This window comes from Myotis davidii, unplaced genomic scaffold (genome assembly GCF_000327345.1).
Source record: "Myotis davidii unplaced genomic scaffold, ASM32734v1 scaffold524, whole genome shotgun sequence".
Lineage (NCBI taxonomy): Eukaryota > Metazoa > Chordata > Mammalia > Chiroptera > Vespertilionidae > Myotis > Myotis davidii.
This window is the reverse complement of record NW_006299263.1, coordinates 2,546,651-2,570,056: the sequence shown is the minus strand read 5'-3', so window position 1 is coordinate 2,570,056 and position 23,406 is coordinate 2,546,651. Positions and strand designations below refer to the sequence as shown.

The 23,406-nt window shown below is 36.3% G+C and overlaps 1 protein-coding gene across 1 annotated transcript in view; it reads right to left on the bottom strand.

Annotated features, from left to right (window-relative positions):
- Positions 1-7,949: 7,949 nt before the first annotated feature.
- MTMR9 (myotubularin related protein 9) overlaps positions 7,950-23,406 on the bottom strand; it is a 27,892-nt gene continuing 12,435 nt past the window's right edge. The window contains exons 3-10 of the mRNA XM_006774777.2: positions 22,443-22,568; positions 21,359-21,532; positions 19,236-19,453; positions 18,252-18,413; positions 15,267-15,408; positions 13,717-13,937; positions 12,320-12,471; positions 7,950-9,755 (exon numbers count right to left, since the gene is read on the bottom strand). Of these exons, the coding sequence (XP_006774840.1) occupies positions 9,592-9,755; positions 12,320-12,471; positions 13,717-13,937; positions 15,267-15,408; positions 18,252-18,413; positions 19,236-19,453; positions 21,359-21,532; positions 22,443-22,568 (1,359 nt within the window). The 3' untranslated portion in view covers positions 7,950-9,591. The remainder of the gene's footprint in view (positions 9,756-12,319; positions 12,472-13,716; positions 13,938-15,266; positions 15,409-18,251; positions 18,414-19,235; positions 19,454-21,358; positions 21,533-22,442; positions 22,569-23,406) is intronic.

Below are 23,406 nucleotides of genomic sequence, written 5' to 3'. Positions count from 1 at the left end.
ACTTTGTATACAATCCCAGAGCTTCCCTCCTCCCTTTTCTTCCTCCCGCCTCCCTAATGTATCACCAATGGATTTCATGTAACCCACTTAATGGGTTCATGTCTCCTCTTTGGATTGTATGTATAAAACAAGGTTAAAAATTCCCATCCTCCAGACCAGAGCATTATCTCTGCTACTCGGCATCACAAATTTTGCAACAGAGATAACATGAGCTTCTTTGACTAAAAAACCCAGGTAGAATAAAAGTGTTATACTTAATGTTTATAATTCTAAATCCACACCTATTTAACCAACCAAAACTCAAACCATCTTTAATATAAAGTATTTTCTTATATTAAAGAAAATACTTTAATAGCTGACATAGCTGATGTCATCCTGAAAAGCATTTAGGTTAGTTTCTATTATTTGAGCATTTTTAATATAATCACTTAAGTCCTTTAAGCCAATTAAACAGAACTCTTTACAAACCAATTCTAATAATATCCTCTGCAAGTAGATATACATTCACATATAAAGACAGGTGCAACCAGAGATAGTTTTGTGGGTTTTAAAAAAATTTATTTTTTAATTAAATCTTTATTGTTGAAAATATTACATATGTCCTCTTTTTTTCTCTTCTACCCCTTCACCCCATGCCCCAGGCTGTAACCATATACTGGTACTTGGGGGTTTATTTCTGGGCTCCCTAATCTGTTCCATTGGTTTTATGTCTGTGTTTATGGGAGTTCTCAGTTATTTTCCTTTTTTCCATTTATTTATATGTCTATTTATGAAGAACTACTTTACCAAAACATGGAAATAAGCAAAATGACCACTGGTTCGTTAATATTTTGAAGTACATTTTAAAAAATATATTTTTATTTACTTCAGAGAGGAAAGAGGAAAGAGAGGGAGATAGGAGCATCAATGATGAGAGATTTGATCCGCTGCCTCCTGCACTCCCCCTACTGGGGATTGAGCCGGCAACCCAGGCATGTGCCCCTGACCAAAATTGAACCCGGGACCCTTCAGTCCACAGACCAACGCTCTATCCACTGATCCAAACCGGCTAGGGCTACTATACTTCTTTCTACTATTCCTTTGGAGTTTTTATTGTCTTGGATATAAAATGATTTGAATTTTTTCTGGAGATAACTTTATAATACTGTATTTGAAGGTTGCTATAGGCACCTTTGTCCTAACTCAATGTTCTATAATTTGTTTTACTTAAATGATATCTGACTTTTATTAAGTGACAGTCAATAAACTTATTCTATTTTCTCCCTCTTTTCTCTTATTAAAAAATGCATTGTCTCAACTTTGTCTTAGTCTTGGATCTGTAGTTACAATATATTTTAGGCCCTAAGCTATAGTTTTTCCAGTCATCTCCAAATTGGATGAAACTCATCCTTTCACAGATGTCTCAGGAAGCACTCTTTTTTATTATTTTTTAATATGGAATGCTTCACGAATTTGCATGTCATCCTTGTGCAGGGGCCATGCTAATCTTCTCTGTATCTTTCCAATTTTAGTATATTTGCTGCCGAAGCGAGCACAGGAAGCACTCTTAACTGTACCATTACCCAGTTCTTGTATGCTTAAAAACTTTCACAACAGCTTTGATTATTTATTTTTATTTTAATATATTTTATTGATTTTTTACAGAGAGGAAGGGAGAGGGATAGAGAGTTAGAAACATCAATGAGATGACTCGAGGGCCACAATGGGTTCTTAAACTGGACCGGAGGGCTGGAACAAAAGCATGGATGGAGTGTTTGTGTAAACTAATATAAATTCAAAGTAAACATCATTACATAAAAAGGTACAGTCGTTTTTTTTTCAGTTTTATTCATTTCAGACCGGCCGGATCTGGCCCACGAGCCGTAGTTTGCCCACGGCTGCTCTATCCACTGAGCCAAACCAGTTAGGGCAACAGCTTTGATTCTTAAAGTACAGATTGGCTGAATATAAATTCCTTGGCTAACAGTTTTTCTTTGTATTTCTCAAAAATACTGTTCTCTTTATTGTCTTTCTTTATATGTTGTTGTTGAGAATCTTAATAGCAACCTCACTTTTTTTTTTATCCTCACCCGAGGACATGCTTAGAGAGAGGAATGGAGAGAGGCCTAGAGAGAGGAAGAGAGGGCCTGGAGAGAGAGAGAGTGAGAGCGAGAGAGAGACGGTGGCCTTCCCCCATGCATCCCAAACAGGAATCCAGCCTGCAGCCCAGGTATGTGCCCTGATCAGGAATCCAACTGGCAACCGTTCGGTACACTGGATGACGCTCAACAATTGAGCCACTCTGGCCAGGCCCAACCTCAACTTTAAGTGACTCTTTTTGCCCAGAGGATGCTTTGGGATTTTTTTTCTTCATATTTAAAGTCCAAGATATGTCTTGCAATTGACTAATCTGTATCCAATTCCACTCAGACCTTTTATTTCTGGAAACTTTTCTTGGATTATATGTTTAACTGTTCATATTTCCCTTTTCTTCTTCAGGGATTCCAATTATTCACACACTAGAGGCCCGGTGCATGAAATTCATGCACAGGTAGAGTCCCTAGGCTTGGCCGGTGATCAGGGCTGATTTGGGCCTTCTGGCTGCTGGCTGGGGCCTTCCTTCCCTCCGCGCCATTCCCTGGTGGTCAGTGCACATCATAGTGAGCAATCGAACTCCCAATCTCCTGGGCAAACTCCCAAGGGGACAATTTGTATATTAGGCTTTTATATAGAGAGAAGATTGGCTCCTATTTGTGTGTCCTCTATGTTGACCACTTTCTCTCTGACTTTTGTGCTTATTTTCACTCTTGGACTTTCATACTTTTGTTTAATAATTTTTCATTTGAATCTAGCTTTCCTTGAGTACCTTAGAATTCATCATTAAGATGACTTTGTGGGGGTTAATGGGGGGATGAGGACACATTTGTAATTCCTTAACCAATAAAGAAATTTTTTTTTTAAAAGATGACTTTGTTTTGTCTGTACTCTTCAAATTCTTTTCTGAGTTCATTTCCCAAGTATCTTCCTGTTTTGTTTTGAGCCTGTTTCTGTTCTGAGTTTTGTAATTTCTCATTTGAGGTGTTTTTTCATATCATGTCTGGAAGTTGTGGTTTTTTTTAATCCTCACCTAAGGATATTTTTCCATCGATTTTTTTTTTAGAGAGGGTGGAAGAGAGAGGGAAAGACAGAGAGAAATATTAATGTGGTGAAACACATTGATTGCTTGCCTCCTGCACATGCCCTGACCAGGTTCTGGGCCGGGGAGGAGCCTGCAACTGAGGTACATGCCCTTGATTGGATTCGAACCCGAGACCCTTTGGTCCGCAGGCCAGCTAGGACTGGAAGTTTTGTTGAAAGGCAAATATTCCTTTGGAATGTGTTAGTTTTTTTTTCTTTAATATTTTTATTGATTTCCGAGAGAGGGAGAAGATATAGAATCAATGATGAGAATCATTGATCAGCTGTCCCTTGCATGACCCCCTACTGGGGATTGAGCCCGCAACCTGGGCATGTGCCCTTGACTGTAATTGAACCTGAGACCCTTCAGTCTGCAGGATGCTCTTTCCATTGAGCCAAACCAGCTAGGGCGGTGGGTTTTTTGTTTTTTTTTTATGTTTCATTTATTGGGGGATAATTTTTATCAGCTGAAATATTTTCTCCTTTTAATTTTATAGTTTTGTATGATGCCACCTGTTTTCTGTTCACTTTGTGACAGAAACATTTTTTCACTTTAAAAAAAATGTTTGAAATAATTTCAAATTTATAAAAAGGTTTTCCTTCTATAAGTTTCCTAAGTTCTTTAAAGAATACAGACAAGGTATTTTATAGAATGTCCCTCAATTTAAGTTTGCCTGATCTGTCTTCATAATTAGATTCAGATTGGGCTTTTTATTTTTGTCTTCGCAAAAATGTGATGCTGTGTTCTCAGTGAATCATATCAGAAGGCACATGATATTGATTTGTCCCATTACTAGTGGTGCTAATTGTGCTTGGACAAGGTGGTATCTACAAGGTTCCTTCACATAAAGATATTCTTTCCCCTTTGTAATTAATAAGTATTTTATGGAAAAATACTTTGAGACTAGATTCTTTTCCTCACAAGCTTTATCCTACTAGTTTTAACATCCACTGATGGTGACTGCCTAGGTCAATTATTACTGTGATGATTGCCAAATAGTGACTTTCTAATTTATCATTCTACATTTCATAGTTGACAACCTACTTTGAGTAGCTTTCCTTTACTCTCAATTATTTATTCATAAAAATGCATACCGAGTAAACAGTATATAAATACATACTCCTAATACCTGTGAAGTTCTTAGGTGGAAAGATCATCAAGTCTGCAGCTTGCCCTCAAATGTTTCAGCAAAATAACATACACACACATATACACATACACACGTTAACTCAAAGGTGAAAAAATGTAAGTTATTCAACTTAGGTGAACAGTATATGGGAGACCACTGTATTACTTTGCAACTTTCTTTGATGGATCTGAATTTTTTAAATAGCAATTTTAATTGAAAACTGCCACAACCTTCCCAAATATTTGAAAAAATTAAAGTCAGCCTACAGATTTAATTTACCAGTTTTTGAATATATTCAAATTTTATTCCCATTGTCTATAGAAATTTAAACAGTAGCATCTGTGCAACACTCCTCTGAGGCAGACCACCACACACATATCTTACATACTAAGATAACAGTACCACGTTTGACAAGACTGTTTCTGGGTTCAGTAAACCAAGCTTGACAAAGCAGCCAACTCAAAATGAATGATTCCAGTTGTAGGACATAGTGAACTTATCACTTAGGGAACATTCTAAATAATATTAAAGTGTTACACAGACTTATTAAAGTTCAGTATTTTTCCCAAAGACTATATAGACAGGTTCATAATACAGAAACCTGTACATTACAGCACTCTGAGGTTTAGCAAAGCATACGTTACAGACACATTTGCCATACAGTGCAATTTTATTGTATGAGACATGAATAATAGTGCAGTTAATTCCAAGAGTCACATTCAAATATATCAAGAGTACATTCAAATACCCGCTATTGAAGAAATACATATTCTTTTTTAATAACTAAGTTGTGCAAGTACAACATTTTTAGTGTAGAAGGTGATAGAGCTATAAGGATCCTAAACAACAGAACTTTGAGTGTTTGTGAAGAATAATCTACCTCTCCAAAGATATATGTGCATTTTAAAAGTGAAATAAATGTTTTGGGCAGACAGACAGACACAGGCAGTGTTGTACAACTTGTTTTTATTACAAACCACAAATGTAGTTAATCTATATACTCACAGATGATCAACCAGGATGACTCTAAAAGTCAGTCAGCTCTCATCAGGAATTATTTTTCAGGACAAAGTAGTGTCTACAGTGAGCCCCACTATCTTTAAATTAAGCACAAGCTAGAGTTCCACAGTGTCATTCAAAAATAGGACCTTGGGTTTCGTGGAGGGAATATAGATAAGAAGTCCAGATTTTCTACAACCTAATCATAGAGTTTCAGAGGGTCTCTTTTGGGCTGTTGGTTTAAAGGAAGCTGATGCTATGGGCACTACATTATAAAGACTGAGTGAAGGTAAAAGCAGTTTTATTCATTAAAACAAAATTTAGAAAACTGATATTGTCAGAAAATTAGCATTTCATATCATCTGAGAATAAATAATAATGGTGAAATCAGTCTTAATTTTTTCAGTTAGGGTGGTGAATTAACATAAAAACACTATTTGGTAATAACTTAGGATATCAGCTCTGGGAAGGGAGGGAAGACCTGACATGCTAAGGAATAATAAATAACTCATCTATATTGCCTTGAGGTATAACATAAACCCGGATCAGATGTACTGAATGATTTCATTTTCTGGTAAATTTCATAGCTGCCAAAACAGGGGATCAACTATTAAAAAATTGCTCAGTTTGGTCCAAGAAAAACTCTCTGATAAAGAATGCTCATAATACCCTCATACACTTTTCACCCATTAAATCTGGATATGGATAAATACCAAAACTTTTGTCTCAGGTTAAGATCTTACAATAAGTGAACCTGATAACCCAGTTAATACTGACAATTAAAATAGCTAATCCTGAAACCAGAATAACTACAAGACACATCTTTAAGCAGATTTTTAAAATGCAGCAAAATGTCCCTAGTTTTCACTTCAGGAGACAATCACTGATTAAATCTTTTCCATGATATTGATTTTTTATTTCATATAAATACTAACTGAATCAAAGGCTATAATCTCACTAAATTTCATCCTTTACAATGAAAAGCAATGACACATCACCTCTTAAATCAGCGTTCAGAGTCAAAGAAAAGTTTTTTAAATTCCGCAATGGGATCTGAAATGACTGTTTACTGTCTTCCAAAACTTCCCTAAAAATCACTTTAAAATCTTGTTTCAATGGCTTAATTTTTCTTAGAAATTAAACACATTTATAAGTTGTTTAAACCTGTTAGATTTTAATTTCTGCTTGTTTTCTTCCCATTAAATAAAATCAAAATGAAAAATTTTGACCAATTGCCAAAAAGTCTAATCAGTGAAACTTTCAGCATTTTTATATTATCAACCATGCTTTTCTGATTTAAAAAAATAATTAATTTAAATATAAAGATCTTTGTATGCTGACAGGAATGATAGCAATCCTTTATATTTTTAAGATCTTTGTGGGGAGTACTTTTTGCATCCCAAAAATGTAAACCAGCAGCCTTCACTACAAATGAATACGGAAGATGCCTAATATATAAGAACTCATTGATCTCATTTGATTTTTATTGACTCGTATGGGCCAATTTGCTTGCTCACTATTTCTGCCATCATTCTCTTCATTAAAGATTTTAAAGCCACATTTGTCAAAGACAATTGTCCAAACGTAATGTTTTACAAGTATCTTCTCAAAAGTATATCTATTTTATGGTATTCTTCTTACCCAACGGATGGGTAACTTAATAGTATTACTAACAACCCTCTTTGCTATATTTTTAATGCACTTGTTTTTGACAGAATTCTTGAGTTTGGGAAAACCTTAATATTCACATAATTAGATGACTCCTTTGAAAGTGCACTCCTTTACACCAAAGTTTGTTTTTACAAGCTATAATCAGAACTGTGATTTGGACAGTATATATATACAAAAGCCTAAGCGACGGTCTTAACGTTAAACTGTCCGACCAGTAGCTATGACTGCAATTACCACTAGGGGGCAGACGCTCAACACAGGAGCTGCTGAGCTGTGGTGACTTGGCAATTGCAGTTCTTGGGTGACACACCTGGAACCAGAAAGGAGGGAGACTGATTCTGGGGCGCATCACTCGAGAACTGCCCTCTCACAATCCGGGACCCCTTCGGGGATATTGGAGAGCCAGTTTTGGCCCAATCCCCGCAGGCCAGCCAAGGGACCCCATCTGTGCACTAACCCATGCACCGGGTCTCTAGTCTCTAATTATAAATTAATACTAAAATGCAAACTTGTCCAAACAGCTTAAGACTTCTGTCTCAATAAAAGAAATAAAACGAAATTAAAACACTATGCTATTGTACTCTGGCTCACACATAAAATGTGCATCAGGAAGGTGGGTATAAATTAATGGCATACAATTTCTCCATGACCAAACCTAATAAAAACTCCATCTAAAAGTTAAAACCCATAGAAGCCCTATGGCCAATCAATAACACTAGTGGGGGGCCACTTTTTAAAAAATTACTAAAAAAAGAGAAATGTCTAGGTTTTCCTATGGGTCCATTAACAGAGAAGGGGCACCTTCTTCATATGTAGTCTTGGGATAAAATTAGGAGAAAACAAAAAAGTCAACTGCCTGAATAAAGCAGCAAGCAATTTTGAGGGGCCATAAAAAAGCTAGGGTGTTTCCTCTTTTATAAAAGATAGACATTTCACACAACACAGAGGTATATATAACAGGATAGTACACCTCCTTTGTTCCTTGCCTTAGCCTTTTGGTGAGGGCTTTAATGCCTGAGAGTCACAACTATAGCCAAGAAAATAAGTCGAGAACAAAACGGAGTTGATAGGAGAAGGCAGGCACATTTACCAAAAGAGAGTTCTGACTATGAATTGTTGTCCAGCCTTTTGCTGCAAGTCTGAGGAGACAGAAAAAAGATAAAACATGGGCAACTGGGGATACAACAAATTTGTCACTTTCTAAAGCTTCTGAATGTGGCCAGAAATTCTGATAGAATCCATTTATAAAAAACTGTATTTTTAGCTCAATACATAGCTCTAAAGCAGGGTTCAGACTTGGTATGTTTTACACTGAAATGGTTCTATGTAGATGGTGTAGAAATGGTATTAATGATTATTTTTCAACTATCTTTTTAAAGAATAACGGAAATTGACAGTATTTGTTAAGATGGGCAATTCCACAAAACAGAAACGTACATGGAAAGCACTGAATTTCAAACTTTGAGTTTCGGGAATGAACGAGCACAGCATAAGTTTAGGGGATCATTGGAGAGCCAACATTGAAACATTTCAATCTGAAGTTTAAAACATAGCTGCATCATGTTCATAATCTTTCACCTCCACTTAAATTACATTTGCCTAACATATAATGGACAAATCAGCAGAGCCCAGATACATTTTCAAAGGCTCACACCACCATGAAAGTTGTAATTTTAGTATTCGTAAACACTTAGAATACTTAAAAATAAAACAAAACAAATAAAACATACACATATATACATAAACCAGTGCAATGAGAATGTCAGACAAGGGCAGTGTATCTCTGGTTTAAGGAAACCATATTTGTAGCTTAATTATAACAAATTAACATCTATTACAAATGATGGTTCAATGTTACATCCAGCATCTGATACATATTTAATATGTATGATAAAAACCTAAAAAACCAATTCAACAGTAACAATACCATATCAGTAACAAATTCCTACTTTATTTCTATATTGCACATACTTTTACTGTCTACTGTTAAATTTACTTCTTAAGGTAAATAGCAGAGGACTATACCTGTTGCCCTTGTAAAATAATTTACCTTGAATAAATATTCAGAATTTCCTCTCCTGACAAACCAGAGTGAGACTGAGTTCATCTTTGTTATTCCAAAACTATTTTAAAGAGAATGGCAAAGGTATTGGAAATGGCATGTTAAACGTAACATTCTTGGTTTATCTGCCATTTCAGTTTTGAAAAATATTTATATTTTCAAAGTGTTTAAGCGTCTGATCTTTTTTTTTAAATTAACATATCCCCTAAAGAGATTAGTCATAACCTTGACTGGTCTGAAGCACTGTTTGGAAAGTAGACGCAGAAAGCTTATGATGAAATGGTGCATAACACTAATGGTATTACATAGGTCACCTGGTTCACATAGAATAAAATAAAATAACTAGCACCTCCTTCCTGCTCCCAAAGTAAAAAGGCCTAAGAGGCCACATGAAACATGTGTAATTATAGTAAACTGCATTCATAAAGTATTGAGAAATCCATTAGATTAGAGGGTTCTCACATCTAAAGCCTTAAGTTCAAGGCTACTATGTAAAAGTGAGCTGAAGATCAAAAGGAGAGGGAGGTGGGATACGGGTGTGGGAAGCTTCTTACACAGGAGTGGGGACACCTTTCAGGGACTCTCCTGCATCCCATCCTTAGTCTCCAGTTCCGCCAACTGCCTCCTAAGGAGATTTACTTTTGCTTGTAATTCCTTATTATATTCAATGATGTTAACCATTTCTTCATATGCTTCATCCAAGTACTTGGAGGATCTGTTCCAACGCAGGAAAATACCTATTGAGTCCAGGAAAGGAAAACAGGAGGGAGAAAGATACATACAATGGATTAACACTAAAGGTGTGGATAATATATAATTCCATGTATTAATTTTTTCTTTTTTTCACAGTTCACATCTATGTTTTATTATACTCTATAGTAAAAAAAAAAAGAAATCACTATTTCTATGTACATGCTCAATTCTTCACCCCCCCACACACAAAATTATGAAATAGATCAAAGTACTGTTCTCTATATTAGAGAATATATTCAGGAAAATAAGCTGATAATTTACAATGGCATAAACTTTCCATTTTCATAACGGAAATCTTTCCCCCCACAATTACAGAACTTTATTCAGACCTGTGAGACCTTCTACATGTGTGAAATCACTTTTGCTGGAAACGTAAGTTACAGTAAAAGCAGAACCACACAAATTTGTTATTAAAAACCTATTTCATCTCTCTCTCTCTATCTCTCTCTCTTTCTCTCTGATACTAAACAGGCAGTCTTTCAATTATGCAGGCAATTGATTCTTTCCCCAAATAAAAATTATCATTTTATTGTTGACTAAAGGAGACATTTTCTCTCCTCTACATAGACCTATGTTAACTATATCATCTCAAATTAATGGCTTAAATATATCAAAGTAAGGATGAACAAAAACTTTCCAAGTTGGCAACATGTCAGTGGGTGGCAGGTTTACAAATGTTTTATGGTTCATTAAACTGTACTCCATAAATGAAACTCCAAATTGCCACGGGCCCTAAAGAGTCTTCCTTTTTTAAAAAAATGTCTTTATTATTTTCAGGAAGGGAGAGGGAGAGAGGGATACAAGATCAGTGATGAGAGAGAATCACTGATTAACTGCCTCCCGCATGCACCTACTGGGGATTGAGCCCACAACCCGGGCATGTGCCCCGATCAGAAATTGATCTGTGATCTCCTGGTTCATGGGTTGATGCTCAACCACTGAGCCATACTGGCCAGGCAAGAGTCTTTCTATATCTATGTCCAAACGCTACTCTCTATCAGAAAGGTAGAAACATAGTTTAAAGATTGACTGACCTGCGTTGATTTTTCCACATATATGAGCCTATTTTTAAAATCCTGTTCTTCAATACAAGAATTACTTAATATTAATGGTTAACTATGATGTAAATGTAAACAGCAGAGAGAGAGATAATAAAAGCAGTCTCATTATACAAACTGAATAAAGAAGGTTTGGTAAAAACTAGTTTAGGTCATCCAACTCCCAAATTTGGCTTTTCTCCCAAGTAAGCTAGTCTCTCATTTCAGTTATTAAGCATGACAGTGGCTTTAGGTAAACTGTCCCAGACGTCTTAAACAAGAAGCACAGCTGAAATCTCCCATTGGAGAGATCACTTATCCTGCACCAGTGACCACCTACAACAATCAGGAGAGTAAGCAAAGAGAAGCTCTGAGCAGCCTCAAGTTCCCAAAGCACTTAGAGAACCCCGAGACTTTCTGAGGCCATTTCCCCACAATTCTGACAAGGAGACACCCCGACAGGTAAGATTAAAAGCACAAACTGAGGAGGAAGAAGGCAGCTCTTGAAGATGTGCTAAGAACAACCAAGATGTGAGAGCGGACGTCCAGAGAAGTAACAGAAACAGACTTGATCTCAAGCTGAGAGAGCCAAGCAATCTGAGATCCTTTGACACATACAGAGAGCAAAACGCTCTCCACACATGAATTGTCCTTGAGAGCATATCAGAACACGGAAGAACAACTAACATATATGGAAATTCACTTCAATTTACCAAACAGCTGCCATCCTTGTGTATATGCCTAATGTTGTTTTACTACAAAGATGAATAAAGATAACCTTCAAAAAATGATTAAAAATAAATTAAATGGTATACTTCAGTCTTTCTTTAATGAATGGCTAATATATTTTAGATAAATTTTGGCTATTTTAAAAAAAACAGGCTTTGGTATTTAAGAAGACAAGCTTTAGGAGTCTGAAAAATTAATGTAGGTGAAACACCTCCTTTAGAATAGATTTGAAAATTAAGCACGGATTATTGTTCCACATGAGCAATGCATTGATGGATGGCACTGGTATGTGTACAGTGTAAACTCTAACTAGAACAGCTAGCTCATTCCCCCTTCAGTAGCATTTAACAGAAGAGCCTACCCTAATGACTGCTTAATAAAGGAAACGGAAACCATCTCCTAGGAGCTTACATTTTATCCTGTCCTAACTGTCTACCAACTTTTCTTATACAAGAAGTTACTTTCCCTCATTTCCATTAGGATGGATTCTACAGGAGCGTGAGGGTGTGGGGTGTGGAACCCAAAAGGAAAGTAACAACTCTTGGCAAGGATGTGAAAAAATTAAAACCCCTGTGCACTGTTGGAGGGATTTTGAAGAGGTGCAACCGTTATGGAAAACAGTATGAAGGCTCTTCAAAAAATACTGAGAAAAAAATACACACAGGACTGAGAGTGAGGTCCACCTTACCATCTTCAAATACCAACAACCGCATGTCCTCACAGGCAGCTTACAGCTCATCCCTGACTAATGACAGAAAGTTTGCAAAGGACGCACGGCTTACCCTCCCAGAGCTGAAGACTCTGTGGAGCCACCGAAGGCCAGATGACAAGGCTGTTGGCTTCGAAGAGAGGATTGGTGAGTTTACTCAGCTCACTGGGCCGATTGACCCAAGACCACAGAGACATCGTTTTCTGCTGTAGCTTCAACTTACATCTGATCAAGAAAAAAAATTGCCATTAAAGCAGTTAATTTATAACAACTATCAAATGCTTCTCCTAATAGGACAATTTCTTTTCTGTATATTAGAAGGTGGAATGCAAGATTTTTAGTAGCAGAATAAAATGTTGTAAAATAAAAATCTCTGTCAGAAAATTCCGCACTGTAGTTCTCAATAACAACAAAACCAGAAGAAGGAAAAAACCAGAATCTGGTCATGTCATACACAACATTGTATCTGGAATTGTATTTTAACTCAAAACATCTAAATAGATTAAAAATAAGTATGCATCTTGATATAAATATAGATTTAATCTCTATTCATTTACAATGAACAGTCTTCACAATAATCCTGAAATTCTGTAATGCTCTATATCGTGGAATAAATTACTAGGGATGAAAAATAAATGGGCACATTTTAGAAATTATGCTAGTAATAATCCACACAGTCACAGACCCCATGTAATACTAGCATTTAATTGCTAGGACAGCAAGTCCCATACTATTACGTCCCCAGGAACCAGGCATGATGAGGATAAGGAACCACTGCACCACTGCTCCCTCTACCCCCCTGACCCCCAAACCCATGACTAGCCAATCACTGAACTTTTTCAGGCTAAGCCCACCCCACACAGCTTCAGAATCCTCCTCTATTAAAGGGGAATCAGAATGTGAGATAATATCTATTTGTGAACCCTATACTGAATGTATGTCTGAGAGATATTAATAGGTACAACACCAAAAAGAATCCATAGTCAAACACATTATTTAAATGCCGAGTTAAAATTACATCCACTGGTTTAACAGAGAAAGGCTAGAGCAGGAATAGGAAGACCTGTACTCTAGCCTGACTTTTGCTGACCAGCTGGCTATGTGTCCCTGGACAAGTCATTTAACTAATCTGCACATTACCTTCCTAAATCTATAAAACCAGATGGAGGGTGCAGTTATATGTTAAGGCTTCTTGCAGATGTAAAATACTATAATTCTATGTAAAGAAATTATAGTTTAAAATAGTTACCCAATTTATTCAAAGCTTTTTAATCAGTATATGGACTAATTTTAATCTAATGAAACAAAGTCGTAGGATAGGCTCATAATAAGAATACATACACTTTGCATAATTTATACTAACTGTAATCTCTACCATTTTATAAATAACATTAATGCAGAAACAACTCTTTTAGGGAGTGGCCAAAACAACATAAAATGAAATGGCCCCCATGTGAGCAATGTACCCACCTTTCACTTTCATTGTTGCCCAGAAACGTTCCAAATTGTGAGGCATAAGCATGCTCAAAGAGCATGATGAGGAAATTCTCATTAAATTCAAAAGAACAAGGGAACTGACGAAGTATCTGCCACACACAATCCAAGAAGAGAAGAAATACAGGTGACTCCCATTTCTGCTTACTACTACAATAGGCCGACTGTGCACAGCGCTGTTGGAACGGGTGACCAGCCTATGAGAAAAGAGGGAAATGATAAGGAAAGAGGGAAAAGACAGTCAGACCCTAGTGAGAGTCCACATTCTATTAAAATTATTTCACACAGGTGCAATGCAACTCCTATTAAATGGAACATCATATAGTTTTGGTGACTGCTATTTAGATTAATGATTTCTTGGTTTAAAACAATTTCCAACTACTTAACCATAAGTACCCAAACTGTCCTTGGAATGCCAAATGGAATAATGAACTTCAGTAATGATAAACTTACAAATTTTTTGTCTGTGTAATTTGGAACATAGTCAAAGAACAGAAGCTTTTCAGGTACAAAACAAAGGGCAGTTAACACCTTCTATCTATCCAAAGCATTGCAGACTATTGTAAACTACATAAGCCACACCACTAAATGGAGATAAATATGGGGCTCTGTAGACAGACTCTATAAGTCACTCCTGATATTGTCGTTAGTTACATATGGAAAAAAAGTTAGTTACTGTGATGAAGAGATTTTTATGAATATCTTTATATTAGAGATAAAGCCCTCCTTAATGTCCCTCTTTTCCCCAAAAGAACTAGAAGAGTCTGGTATCTACTGACCAAAGGAAATTTAAGAATCACTGGCTCTGGCCCACCCAGAACCTGAGTACCACCCTTATCCCAAATCACACCCTTCTAGGAATTTCTTATCTTTGGGTCCTTATTCGTGACTAAGATAATGCCATGACCATTTTCCAGTAGCTAATGGGATTTTATGCTCATTAAAATGCCAATATATAAGTATATCATACTCATTTGTTTATTTGCTCTGTAACATAAGGAATGTAGTCCAATAGATTTCTACCAAATATTTAAGATGGTCTGAGTTAAACAGAGATAGTCAGTTGTCAGGCAGGGTAGACAGAGTACATGTAACAGCATTAACGCATAATAAATCCAAATTGTAACTAGAAAGGCCAGAAATTATTTTCTCCAGAGATACTTCCATTCCAAGATATATTTAAACATATATTTTTAGTTACAATTGTTTACTATGTTACACAGTGTATGTACATTCACGAATTAACCTCTGCCTTGGAGTATTTCCGCTTGTTTATGAGGCCTTTATTTCAGTTTTCATCCACAGCCTTATGTGACAGCAGTGCTTTGTACTAAGGATAAACAAATGAACTGGGCAAGGTCCCTGAACCTCAAAGAAGTCACTTTGTTTTGGTCTAGTTCAGGAAACAAGACACAAAGAAAATGGCCCTAACCATCAAAATGTCATACATTATATCCGCTCCTACAAACCAGGATCACGACATCAATTATCAGCTGTTCCACTGCACACAAAACAGCTTTTCTCACCTGCAGCCACTCTCTTTCTATCAGGGCCTCAAAACCACGGATGGTCCTGCTTCTTGGTTCCAAGATGATCTGGGCCAGGGAGGTCACCTGAAGTGTGGAATCAGTGCCTTCTGTTCCATGAATCAATATGGATGCTCCTTCCCTGATAGAAAAATTCAGAGTACAAATGGGATACTCCCAACATGGTCAATCAAGTCTGCTAATAATAAACATTTACTGAGTACAAAGTCTTATTATGTATTCCGCACTGTCCCATAGGGTTAGAGTCTAAATAAGGCACATTGAAGAGAGCTTCCTGGGGAAAAAAGTAAAACTATAGTATAAGTCCCAAATTTCACACGGCAAGAACCTTTTCAAGCTATAACAAATTTTACAGAATTTTTTTTAGCTAAAAGTTTTCTATCTTTACAAAAACAAAAGCAGTCCTTAACACACACAGTAGGCACTTACCTCTTCTGCTTTAATAGTTGATTAAAGGCTTTTCTCATTGAACCTAGAAACATACTTAAAATTATTTTTCTGTATCTCTCTGACCTTGATTCTGCCTCCTCACTATCAGCTAGCTGACTGTAAGGACGCCTTCATCAATTATAATGGGAAACAAGTCTTGAACTATACTTTGAGAAACATGAAACAGGAAGAAAGAATAATAAAACATTTAAAAAAATAAAACTGTCAAACAATTTAGAAAGGAAGTGGCAATGATACCACAACACTTAGGTCGTCTCTGGGACCTCAATATTCTAAAGATTGTGGGACGAAGCATCAAAAACTAAATTATCTACATCTCCCCTCTCCTTCTTCCATGTCTTATATTGAAATGACAGTGAAGAAAATTTTAGGCAAAAAAAGAAAAGAAATTCACCACTTTCTCATAAAAGTTTCATGTTTGATTATTATTAATTGTCTTCCCATGTACATATATACTTTGTATAGCTGCAAGGAAAAGTAATTTATTATTATTTCCACTTTTATTATAAACATTTTCCCATGCATCTATGCCATCTTTAGAAGTATTGTATTAATGGTTATTAAATATTGTATTAAGTGAACAACTATAATTTATTTAATCCTATGATTGGATATTAAGGTTACTGCCAATTTTTGTTACACTGCAGATAATGCACTTAGCTTTTTTACTTTTGCTGAATTGAGTTCTTAATTTGAAAATAAGCTCCCTGATGTTCACTTATGGCTAAGCTAACAACTCATTTGTAGCATTACATCTAATGAGTAGCCTGAAAAAGATATGAGCAAATATTTTAAGGCTTCCGATATATACTGAATATATATCTTGTTATCTGTGGTATATTCTGAATTTATTTAACTTAAGGTCAATTTTTACATTTTTAGTAATTAAATATAAGGGCAGATTTTTATGTAGGTACAAGTAACAAGCTAATATATATCAGAAAAGGGATACAAAACATTGCAAAATAACCAAAATCTTCAACTTTCCTAGGAGTGTGGAGGTTCTTGTTTGTTTAAGGCAGCAGCTCAAACAAAACGAAGGTGGAGATAACAAATATTGTTCTGCACCTAGACCTGCATCATCTCATTATTATGGCTGAAAACTTGGACAACATGGTGATAAGTGCCTATTACAATTCGTGTTTCATAAGAAAACAGGAGCCTCTGTATTTATCATGTAAGGGGAAATCTTCTAAACTTAGGCTAAAAAGAAACAAAACCCTTAATATTAGCACCTCATCATTCTGTATTATTCACTTTGCATATTTTATTAGGTAAATGAGCTTCGTCTAAAATAAAAGAACAGTGACAGCCTGGGAATCCTGACTGCAAGCCCATTCTTGGTTTTGTCACTAACTTACCATGTGATTTTAAGCAATCCAGTCTATGATCAATTTCTCACTAACCATAAAAAATTACATATATCATTCCCTAATTTGGAAGCATCAATAAAACAAATTAGATTCTCAAAGAAAAGTGCCATCCAACTATGTGGTGGCAATACTTATACCTACCTATTGTTTCAGTGGGAATCCCCTTCTTAAAAAGGGCATGCTAAGCTTCTGCCACAACTTATACCATCCTTCTGCCTCTGTTCAAGTCTTCTGCCTCAAGTCTCAAGGATTAGCAACCTTCAACTGAGTGAATAAACTAAAATCACTTCATATACTTCACATCACTACCATCAGGTTTTCTCAACTTTGAGATCCTGATATAACTGCACACATCGAGTAGTTTGTAATAAGATATCTGAGATTAGAAAGGATTATTTTACTGTGTAACAAACTCATATGCTTCCTTTCATTGTAAGAAGGCAAGTTTGGCCCTCTGAGAAGACATAGAAAAACTTCTTTCTCACAGTTTCAGAAAAGGAAAATGGGTAGATTAATAATTTAAGGACTGTATAGAAAAAAATTAGGTCTTTGGTACTTAAAAAAACTTGTGTCATCAAAGACATATATGTACATGGTTCGCAATTCATTCAACAAACATTAATTATCAATTAAATGACAAACTCTATGCACATACATCATCGATAACTGAATGCCATTGACTATCTTATAGTAATTTATAAAATGATCTGAACATAAGATATAGAATAGACCAAACTTCATTGAGCTTCACTTTATTGCACTTTGCAGATATTGCATTTTTTACAAATTGAAGGTAAGACCCTCTACCAGCATAAAGATTATAACTCACTGAAGGCTCAGATGATGGTTAATTTTTTTAGAATAAAGTATTTTCTAATTAAGGTAGACACTTTTTTTTTAAAGAATACTATTACACACTTAAAAGACTACAGTATAGTTAAACATAACTTTTACATGCACTGCGACACCAAAAATTCGTGTGACTTGCTTTATTGAGATAGTATTCGATTTATTGCAGTGGTCTGGAACCAAACCCACAATATCTCCGAGGCATATGTTAATATATAAACATATGTCTGGATAAAAGCAAAGTCTAGTTAGCAGTGCATGTCCCATTCTGGAGCACTGAAATGTACTTTACCTGTCGATACACTGAGCCACTAGACAGGCAGTTGTCAGAATCTCTTTGATGTGAGTCAGCCAGTTGGAAGACTCCAATTTACTAAGCCATCGGTCCATGTTATGTGTTTGGTCATTACAAGCTTCCACAAGTTTGACTAAGCTCTCCTGAAGAATGTGATACCTTTCAAATATGAGGAAAAGAAAAACAAAACAAAAACAATGAAGAAACCAAACCAAAAACTCATCCTCCAATCAATCCAAGAGCCAAAGTAGCTCAAAATACTATAAAATATTTACCCTGCTATACAATAACCTAAGGATTAAATAATGAAAAGCTAATATTTCAACATGATTGCAAAGATGCTTAAATGTCTGTCAAGGTAATTGTTCATGCTCATCTGAATAGATTAAACACCAGTAGAAGAGCTGAATTATCTGACTGGGGAGAGAGCCAGAGCACTGCATTTTGAGACAGGTCAGAGATAGTACCACTGACATCTGCAATCCTACTCCAAAGGGTCTACCCGGTACTATCAGCAGGGGTGCCCAAAGCCAGCTCCGACTCCCACCCACCTACCTAAAGTACCTACTATAAACCACTAACTGCAAGCATAAACAAGAGAGGTAGAGGAAACAGGGTGTGAAAAAAGTGAGTATGGGGGAAATTAAATGTCTAAAGTCTTTGACTAGGAAAATATAGTTATCCATAGCCTATCTGGATAAGTTTGGTGACCACTGATCTATAAGCAGAGGAGCAGACCTTGTGGGGATGAAATTTCAGAGCTGACTTGCAGAAACAGTGCTGACTAAAACTCACCTGTGAGCATCCAAGGTAAGTTTTCTGTTCATCTTACAAAACACGACGACAGGATAGCCAGTCAATTTTGGACTCTAAGTTAATGTTTAGATTCATTTGAAAACTTGTGATTTTTGAACAGCTAAAGGTTCACCCACTCTAATTAGCTTCAAATAAGAGCCCATCACTGTCTCCAGAACCTTTTACCTCTCAATGGACTTATGAATCCGCCTCCACTGGGGATAATGAGCTTCTTGCTCAAAGCCGCCTCCTTTGGCTCTAGCTTGCTGAGCTACATTTAGAGATCGAGTATCAATGATGTAGCCACGCTTTCCTGCTCTGAGGGTAGCATTGATCAGCTTCTCATCTTCTTTGCACCGTCTCCCATTTGTGCCAGTCAGTGGCTGACCACTTCGCATAATTACCTAGAATCACAATAAAATTTAAAACTTAAGCCGAAACCGGTTTGGCTCAGTGGATAGAGCGTTGGCCTGCGGACTGAAGGGTCCCGGGTTCGATTCCGGTCGGGGGCATGTGCCTGGGTTGCGGGCACATCCCCAGTGGGAGATGTGCGGGAGGCAGCTGGTCGATGTCTCTCTCTCATCGATGTTTCTAACTCTCTATCTCTCTCCCTTCCTCTCTGTAAAAAATCAATAAAATATATTAAAAAAAAAAAACAAAAAAAATAAAGCCCTAGCTGGGTAGCTAAGTTGGTTAGAGCATCATCCTGCTACAACAAGGTCACAGGTTCCATCCCTAGTCAGGGCACACACAAGAATCAACCAATGAATGCATAAATAAGCAGACAAGAAGTCAATGTTATTTCTCTCTCTTTCTCCCCTTTTCTCTCTCAAACACAAAAAACTTAATAGTAGCTGCATTTAAAGTTTTTCAAAACAGAAGTAAATTAGCTAGATTAAGAGTACTTCAAAAACAAGTGGGATGGATCTGATCCTAAAATAAAGATACATTTCTATTTATTGACAAAGTTAATAACTGTAAAACAAAAATAAGCCTTGCACTTTCAAATGATTTTTCTTCCCACTATCTCAAAATACTTTCACAAAATATTTTAGTTCCTTTTAAAGATGAGCTATTATAATACATTTAGTCAGTGAGTAATTATCCAGTTGATCTAGCCCTGTAATGAAGATAATAATAATAATGGCCTATGCACCAGTAAACTTTTGCTTCAACTACCTAAACTTAGGGTTGGCAAGAATTATAAAGAAAAAGGCACCAATGGCAAAATAAAAAAAGTTTACTCATTATTCTTGTTTTGGGAATCATCTTCATTATCTTGAAAGCTGCTTGGTATTACTTATCCTCCAGTGGCCCTCTTCCATCCTTTTCAGTATTCCAGGACTTAACCACTTGTCTCCAAATATTATGAACTATATATTTTGAAGGTTTGCTTTTGAAACTTTTCTCAAGAAATCAATTAACTGTTACACTGATCTCTTCCTGGTGAATGGCTTAGAGTTGTACCCATTGTACACATTGTTATCTTAACTACCCTGAAATTTAACATGACAAGAAAGGTCATTCATAGGATGACAATAGCTAACTCTCAGATGGCACTCACCATGTAAATGGATACTCAATATATTTAACATCAATTATTAAAATACTTTGTAATGAACCCTAGTAAAAACAGATATACTATTAAGCAATCAGAATGGATGGCCTGATGCAAAAATAGCAGATTTTTAGAAATCTTTTTATCCTAAATATCCATGTTTGACTTAATACCAGGGGAAAAGAAAAATAGGTGATAATAATTTATCCACCAATTTACTATTGGTCTCAAAATGAAGCAGTTCATGGACTGAGAGAAAGTAGAGGACAGAAACAGATTTAGAAAATATCTAGGAAACAAATACACTGCAAGCACTTGCCTATTCAATTCCTGATGCCCATGTTTACTTATTGTGACTTATGACCGGTGCCACTCTTCTCCCTTTTGAAAATAAAAACTTCTGCTCAATTTACCAGTATCTTACCATCATTCTGATCAGAGAAATTTACTTTTCTGCCTGAGAACATTAATTTAAATAGCACATGAACATTATTAGTTCCCCTTGTATTGAGTCCTGAGGATAAACCTAGCTGGGGTTTTCTAAGGTTGAGCAGCATCACAGAAAGAATTCAAAGTCATAAAATGATCACAGAAAACACTCTACTCCCAATTTCCTGAATTTTAAATGAAGGAAGTCCTAGCAGGAGTGACTAACCACTTCAATGGACAGGTACACAGAGAAGGGAACCATTTCTAAGAAATCCTCAAACCAAGTCTTTCACTAGACTAAGCCGCAGTACTGTACACTTACCATTCCATTTTTTTTATGATAATAGCTGAGTACTGGGAAGCGTCCTCCATGTCGAAATGTAGCCACCTTCCGAAGAGCTTCATCATCAATGGATTTGGGTACTATGACAATTGGCGGGTAAGAGGGGCAGACCGCAAATTCCTTATTAACATAGCTTAACCTCCAGTCACTGGTCTGAAAAACACATATTTCAGAGCTAGTATCTCAGTGTCACAAAATAATCTGAAAAAATTTAAAGGATCTTAGAGATCAATTTTCATACAATGAAGACGCCATCTCAGAAGTTTAAAAGAAGGATATCTATCATACTTAGATACTTCCAGAGAAAACAAGCTCCATTCTTTAGTCAGCTTTCTGCAATGCTATGTATCCCCAGTTCCTAGAAAGTTCTTCCTCATATTTAGCAACATTTGTTGCTCTACAACTTCCTCTATTGGTTTTTACCATGATTTCAGTACAAGTTCCTGTCTTACATGACATCCCATCAAATGTGTGAGAGACAGTTGTTTCTCCCTTCGTCTTCTATTCTCCAAGTTAAATATATTAGGTATATCTATGACTATCAGGGCCAACTTCATCTCATTCATCCTCTTAAAGTATAGCAACAGAAAGAAGCAGCCAATCGATGATTCTCTCACATCATTGATGTTTCTATCTCTCTCTTCTCTCCCTTCCTCTCTGAAATCAATAAAAATATATTTAAAAAATAAAAAAGGAGAAAGCTCTGGTTGGTGTTACTCAGTTGGTTGAGTGTTGTCCCATGCACCAAAAAGTTCTATTCCTGGTCAGGGCACATGTAGGCTCTATCCCCAGTAGGGGCATCCAGGAGGCAGCCGATCGATGGTTCTCTCTCATAGGTGTTTCTCTTTCCGTCTCCCTTCCTCTCTCTCTAAAAAAATCAATAAAAACATATTTTTAAAGAAATTAAAAAGGAGAAACCAGGACAAGGTGTGATGCTGAGTTCAGTGTTATGAGAAAAGGCATGAATAAGTCAAATGTACCTTATCACTCATCAAAAGGAATTAAAGTAAGGTGTTGTGTTATTTCTCAACTATTATCCATAGTTTTCTCAAAAGTTACTCACAGCTGAAGAGTAGAGCTCAAATTCTTGCTCAGGAAGGAAAGAATGCCAGCCATCTTCTATCACTTCAAACATGGGCCGGTAAAAGAAAGGGTACATCAGAGTGATGGAGTCCAGGGTAGATAATGCCTAGGGGGTAAAAAGGAAATAAAGAAAGGAAAAAGGAACATACCACAATTTGAAACACTTTCTGACTGCCAAATTGGTATTAAACAAATATGACCTACTAATGATGGGCATATTTGTCTAACATTATATTTATCACTAGATACAATTTTAGCTTACTGAAGCTAATTTCCGTGTTTCTGGAATCTAATAAGGTACCTGACACATAACATATACTCAATTAGCATTTGCTGAATGAACAGAATTTTAAAATGTGCATGTCTACTCTAGAAGAAAAATGAGATAACTTTGACATCATTTAATAAAGCCTAATAAAACAGTTTAAATACTTTTGGGGGATCAGAGAACAAACAGGTTTTGGTAGTCAGTAAAGCCTTGGCTCAAAATCTAGTTTATCAACTATACAATCATTTTAAAATAATTTAAAATCAGCATCTGTGCCCAGCTGCTATGTTTCAGTGGTTGAGCGTAGATCTATGAACCAGGAGGTCACGGTTCGATTCCCAGTCAGGTTGCGGGCTCCATCCCCAGGGAGGGACGTACAAGAGGCAGCCAATCAATGATTCTCTCTCATCATTGAAGTTTCTATCTCTCTCCCTCCCCCTTCCTCTCTGAAATAAAAATATCTTTTACAAAAATAAAAAATAAAATAAAATCAGCATCAGTTATAACTGTAAAATAGGGTGGATAGAGCTTAGTAACCAAAGAGTCAGACTGAAGTCAGACTGCTGGACTCAATTTCCAAACCCCAGTGCAATAGTAATTAAGTTATGAGCTGCTCCATGCCTCATTTCCTCAGCTGTAAAATTGGGGAAATAACAGTATCTACCTCATAAGGCTG